This window comes from Protomyctophum bolini (genome assembly GCF_963924005.1).
Source record: "Protomyctophum bolini genome assembly, chromosome: 4".
Lineage (NCBI taxonomy): Eukaryota > Metazoa > Chordata > Actinopteri > Myctophiformes > Myctophidae > Protomyctophum > Protomyctophum bolini.
The window spans coordinates 47,023,312-47,029,311 of record NC_137865.1 but is presented as its reverse complement, the minus strand read 5'-3'; the positions used below and the strand labels follow the sequence as shown (position 1 = coordinate 47,029,311).

At 47.0% G+C, this 6,000-nt stretch overlaps 1 protein-coding gene across 2 annotated transcripts in view; it reads right to left on the bottom strand.

The window, feature by feature from the left end:
* Positions 1 to 1,618: 1,618 nt before the first annotated feature.
* The window catches only part of LOC308314856 (Golgi apparatus protein 1-like), a 73,779-nt gene continuing 69,397 nt past the window's right edge, over positions 1,619 to 6,000 (bottom strand). Inside the window, exons 25-27 of one of the 2 annotated variants that reach the window (XM_080762614.1) lie at positions 4,593 to 4,699; positions 1,769 to 1,966; positions 1,619 to 1,672 (exon numbers count right to left, since the gene is read on the bottom strand). In XM_080762614.1, coding sequence (XP_080618740.1) covers positions 1,799 to 1,966; positions 4,593 to 4,699 — 275 coding nt within the window. In that variant the 3' untranslated portion in view covers positions 1,619 to 1,672; positions 1,769 to 1,798. Of the gene's footprint in view, positions 1,967 to 4,592; positions 4,700 to 6,000 lie in introns of both variants that reach the window. The other variant, XM_080762613.1, reaches the window with a different exon arrangement.

Below are 6,000 nucleotides of genomic sequence, written 5' to 3'. Positions count from 1 at the left end.
AACAAACAACCCCAAAACCCTCGACAACACTGGGTTGGTTCTTCTGTTTTCAGAATAAAAGTCTCCGTCTGGTGAGGAAACCTCGTATGTCCAAGCAGGAAAAACACGGCGGCCGCAAAACGGAACCGCTACTTTGAATGCTTGTGTGACGCTGCAGTGGAGTGTGGTTAGGCACGCGCACACACACACACACACACACACACACACACACACACACACAGTGTGGAAGGAGGGACACCCTACATCAGAAACCAAAGTGCTAATCTAAACCAATAAATAATGCTTTGCGCGTGTGTGTGTGTACGTGTGTGTGTGTGTGTGTGTGTGTGTGTGTGTGTGTGTGTGTGTGTGTGTGTGTGTGTGTGTGTGTGTGTGTGTGTGTGTGTGTGTGCCCACAAGGATTTTCAGAAACAAGACATTGGAGGGACCGTTGTAGGATTAGGACATTTAGAGGTTAGGTCTAAAGTAACCCTAAACTCTAGATGTCTAATTCTAACATTCTGTGGGTTGTGAAAACAGCCATATATATATATATATATATATATATATATATATATACACACATATATATATATACGGTAGTACGGCAGAATATACGTCTCACAGTGCCGCGCGTTGTGAGCGTATAAACCACGTCCTAAAATGTTAATGTCCACACAATATTATACAGTAATACAATGTGTATGTTTTTTTTGTGTGCGACGCACACGAGTGTTCGTGTGCGCATAATGGGGGTTCTGTGGGGTTCGGTGGGCGGGTCTTTGTCTTCCCCCCCCAAAAGCAGTTTTTCCCCCTCCCTGTTTTGTTTTTTTTGGAGGGGGGGAGGGGGGGGGGGGGTGTGTGAAAAAGCACAGAGAATAAAGCCCAACAGTGACGACCAGCAGAAGCAGCAGTGTCTGTCAGCGACCTTCACACCACGACCTCCTGGACCCACCCACGGACGACCTTCAGGGAGAGGGAGGTCAGGTCATGACCTCCTGGAGTGAGGGGGGGGGTGGGGGGTCTGGAGGGGTGGAGTCAGCATAGTCACGACAGAGGGGGCGTGTCCACTCGCACACCAACCAGCCAGTAAGCTGGGAGAATACCCGAGGAGGGGAGGGAGGGGTTGGGCGCCCGGCCGGGCCGGGGGTTTGTGGAGGAAAGAGGTACTTCCACCAAGGACGCCACAGCGCCTCCCGAAAACCCCCCCAAAAAAAACACGTACCGACCGACAGGGAAACACTCGCCCCCCTCCCCTCCCCCTCTCCTTGCCCCCCTCCTCCCCCCCCCCCCCCCCTGTTGTAGGAGCAACAACAGTCTTCAGTTCAAGAAGGAAATCAAACTACAAAAACAAAAAAAGCTAAGGAGGAGGAAGGAAGGGAGGGAGGAGAGGAGAGGGGAGGGGCCGGGAGGCAAGCGAGCGAAGGAGGGAGGGGCTTTGTACACGGGAGGGAGGGAGGCGGGGTGGGGGGCGCCAGGCAGTAGAGAGTTCTTCTTCTGCAAAAGATTTTACGTCATCAGGGTCTCTCTCTCCGTTCCGGGAAGCTTTTTCGTGAGTTTTTTAGGTGTTGTTTTGGTTCCCCCTCCCCCTCTCCCTCTCTCTCTCTCTCTCTCTCTCTCTCTCTCCCTCTCCCTCCCTCTCTCTCTCTCTCTGGCGGTGTGGTTGGCGGTGGTGGTCTCTCTACCTCCCTCTCTCTCTCTGGCGGTGTGGTTGACGGCGGTGGTCTCTCTACCTCCCCCTCTCTCTCTCTCTCTCCGGTGGTGTGGTTGGTGGCGGTGGTCTCTCTACCTCTCTCTCTCTCTGGCGGTGGGTGTCTCTCTACCGGTCCTTCAGCTCCTGCGTGACCTTCTTGGTGATGCGTCCACAGAGCAGCCCCATGAGGAACAACAGCGCCACCCCCATGCCGATCATGGCCAGGATGTAGTTCTTGGACGGCGAGGTCATCACCTGCATGGCCAGGTCCGAGAAACCCTCCGCCGGCGCCACCTACAGGACGGGAGGGGAAGGGGGTCAACACGCTGAGCTGAGAATGGTGGCCCAAAACAAAGCAGCTCGTATAGTGCTGCAATGCCCATATCCAACAAGAGTAAGTACAATGAACAGTGGCGTGCACAGACATTTAGAGGGGCAGGTGCTCAAGTGAAAAAAAAGGGCACCTTGTGCTGCGCATTTTGGGGCGGGAACCCATTTTGGTGCTTTAGCTATTGAAAAATAGCAGATCTACAAGCTCGTAGCGCGCCACCGAGTGGCGCGCTACGAGCTTGTAGGTCTGCTATTTATTTTTTTATCGACGAACCACTGACATAGAAACAACGCAAGTAGAAGCGTTTTTTTATCAAGATTTGATCAATGTCACCATGGTCCACACACTACAAATTAAGAAAAACCCCCCCCCCCCTTTTTTTCTTTAAGAGCAAAATTGCCAAAAGGGCTAGAGCACCCCCTAGTGTCTATCTGTGCACGCCACTGACAATGAACAATAATAGCTAGTGTGGTTCAGTATAAAAAGTATAGGTTGGATTATTTATTACTGTGTTATGTGAAAAACATCACCACAACTAAAAACCCCAGCAATAATGTATAATAATTTATCATTGTTTATCATTTATCAGATACATCATTATTTTACTCTGCAGCCATCAGAGGGTCGTTTGTTTCATGCTGCCTTCATGTAGAACTAATGTTAAACAACGAACAGTTCATTACAGAGCAATGGTGGCATGGAACTCTTTACCGGTGTTTGTTGTTTATGAGGAGAACTATATGAGTTTTAAGAAGAAGCTGAAGTTGTTTTTGTTCACCCAAGAGATGTGAAGGAGATGCATATGAGCTACTGTATATATCCCATTATAATGTATATTTACTTTATTATCAATGTTGAAGATTTAACTGTGGAGCTAGCTATCAAAATGTAGACGGATCATGAGTTGTTTTGTGTTGTATTGTTGTGTTGGATGAATGTTGTTATGTAAATGCATGTAATAATATGAAAGAAATATTGTAATGATATGTTTAAGACCCCAGGAAGAATATGTAGCTGCTGTGTTTCACAGTAAGCTAATGGGGATCTGATGAATAAATCAAATCAAATCTCATCATGGCTGAACTGTGGTCATTGAGTTGACACTGTGTTTAAAACCTTCTAAATCCTGACGGTTTTCTGAACAACCTCCATGTTTCTGTGTCAGTGGTGCTCAAACTTTTCAAGGACCCCAAAGATGATGATATGTAATTGGCCGCCGACCGACCCCCCATCTGGAAATATCTCCCGGAAAAGATCTACAAGCTGGTGTAGCGCGGCACTCTGTCTCAGTGCCGCACTATGAGCTTGTAGATCTGCTATTTTTCCAATAGCTAAAGTTTAACATAATGCTTAAAACACCAAAAGGGTGTTCCCGTCCTGAATGGGTTAAGTGTTTTTTCATACAATTCAAAACGGCGGGTGATCTAAAGGCCACAGGTCAAGAACACGAACTCGGCATGAGGAGACGTACATGCATATCTAGGTTTTATTGCCGACGGTCAAACGGTTAATGAGCTGTGCCTGTTCAAAGTTTGCATTGGAGTGCTATAGTGTCATACTCCCTCGGCATGAGCCCCCCACCTTTGGTTTGTGTGAATGTGGGAAGTGAGGACGCTGGCGTCGACTGTTCGCCTCTTCACCTCCCCGATGTACGGACGAATGGACCATCGTAAAGATCTTTGAGCACGACTTGGGTCACATTCACACCAGAAAGCTTTACTGCGATTAAAACAAATCCTGCTGCGCATTTTCAGAAAGTGCACTTCGTTTGGCAGGTGATTGAAGGCTCCTTCGAATCCTAATGCGCAGCAAAGAACCGCATTCTACTCCGCCCAAAAACGGGGGTTTGCGCTGCCGTCTGTTATATCAGTGCGCTCAGCGCTGTGCCACCATGCCCAAAAGAACAGTGTGTGGCTGCGTGCGGGGAGAGAGAGAGAGAGAGAGAGAGAGGGGGGTCCAGTCCCAGAGGGCACGACGACACATGCACATTATGAGTATAATTTTATCACCAAGGTCCCCCTGCTGCGTTTCCAATTGCTGCCGATGACAGTGTGAAGGCAAACCGCAGCAAATTAAATATGCAAAGAATCCCAATTTCTCCGCCCATTCGCATCGAGTCTACCGAAGTATTAGTAGGTGGGAATGTGACCTTAGAAAAGCGCTATAAAAATGCAATTCATTAACTCATTTATCGCCGAAATTGCCTTTTGACGCCCTTTCCAATATAATAAAAAAAAAAGTTAAACGGTGTGTCTGTGTGTGTGTGTGTGCACCGTATCCTCTGACCTTGGCAGCGTAGCTCCACATGTCGATGCGGTCCTGTGTGTGTGTGTGTGTGTGTGTGTGTGTGTGTGTGTGTGTGTGTGTGCTCTGACCTTGGCAGCGTAGCTCCACATGTCGATGCGGTCGTGTGTGTGTGTGTGTGTGTGTGTGTGTGTGTGTGTGTGTGTGTGTGCTCTGACCTTGGCAGCGTAGCTCCACATGTCGATGCGGTCCTGTGTGTGTGTGTGTGTGTGTGTGTGTGTGTGTGTGTGTGTGTGTGTGTGTGTGTGTGTGTGTGTGTGTGTGTGTGTGTGTGTGTGCTCTGACCTTGGCAGCGTAGCTCCACATGTCGATGCGGTCCTGCAGCCTCTTCTTACATTCTGGCTGCAGTCGGACCCTCTTGTCCTGGAGAGCCTCCATCAGACACGACATCTCTGAGGAGACGGAAACACACGTTAAAGAGTTAGGCATCGATTTATCCCATTCTGACCCGAGATCAGATTCTATAAAATGTCTTCTACATCCCGACAGTTTTCCATTCTGACCCGAGATCAGATTCTATAAAATGTCTTCTACATCCTGACAGTTTTCTGAAAAAGCTATGTTTCTATGTCAGTCGTTCTTCGATTTTTCAAAAAAATAGCAGACCTACAAGCTCGTAGCGCGCCACTCGGTGGCGCGCTATGAGCTTGTAGATCTGCTATTTTTCAATAGCTAAAGCATAGCATAATGCTAACACCGAAAAGGGGTTCCCGCCCAGAATGGGTTAAGCAGAGTGGTCAACAAAGGAGTGAGGAAACCAAGAAGGCAATTACATTGTTTTCAATTTATTTGGGAAAATTGGCAATTACTTTAGTTTGCCCTTTCTTATCTACATCTACATCATTATATCCACTTTAAAAGACCTTACTTTGTTGTCCTAAGAGTCTTTAAAGAGGTGATGAAGATGAAGGTCGTTCTGCCACAGAGCTCAATCTGACTGGAATAATCCATCTTAGATTCATTACATCTTTCTGTCGCCTCAGGACTTTACGTTATATTCACGTCTTGATTCCACGTGTTAATGCTTCTAAATTGACTGTACACTTATATTATACATCGGGGTCTTCTTGGTGCGGAATGCCTTTCTGTGTAGCTTTTGACCCGTTTGTGTGCTTTAAAACAGTGTAGCAGCACTATGTTCATGTTTTTATGGCGGTATCCCTTCAAAGAAATGTAGAAAGTGTGTGTGTGTGTGTGTGTGTGTGTGTGTGTGCGCGTGCGTGCGCCAGGGGCGGCCTTAGGAATCTGGAGGCCCGTTTCAAGACCAAATATGAGGCCCCCATATACCTATGACATCATTATTTTGTTGATACAGCCGTATATTGATACGAATAGTTTAGCTTGGCTTGGTGATGAATGTGCTAATTTGTCCCCTATATTCAAAGTCTGATTTCCATTGATTGTTGGCTGTGTTTAGCATGTATATGGCTGTGGAGTTTTGGTACAAAATCAAAACAACTTGTCTAATATTTTGGCATGTTTAAATCTCCAGGAAAATCCGTGTTGAGGTTCTTGATCCACTGTTTTCCATTAAAACGTCTTTGTCCTACTGTCCAGTTGGGATTGTGTTGAAGTCCACATACTTTTAGAGCTTCAATGCCATGTGCCATGTAATGTTGAACAATCCTTGTAGTTGTCTTTTTTGCATTGTTAATATTGTATTTGTGTTGTCTCAGCCTTGTAGCTATTGTTT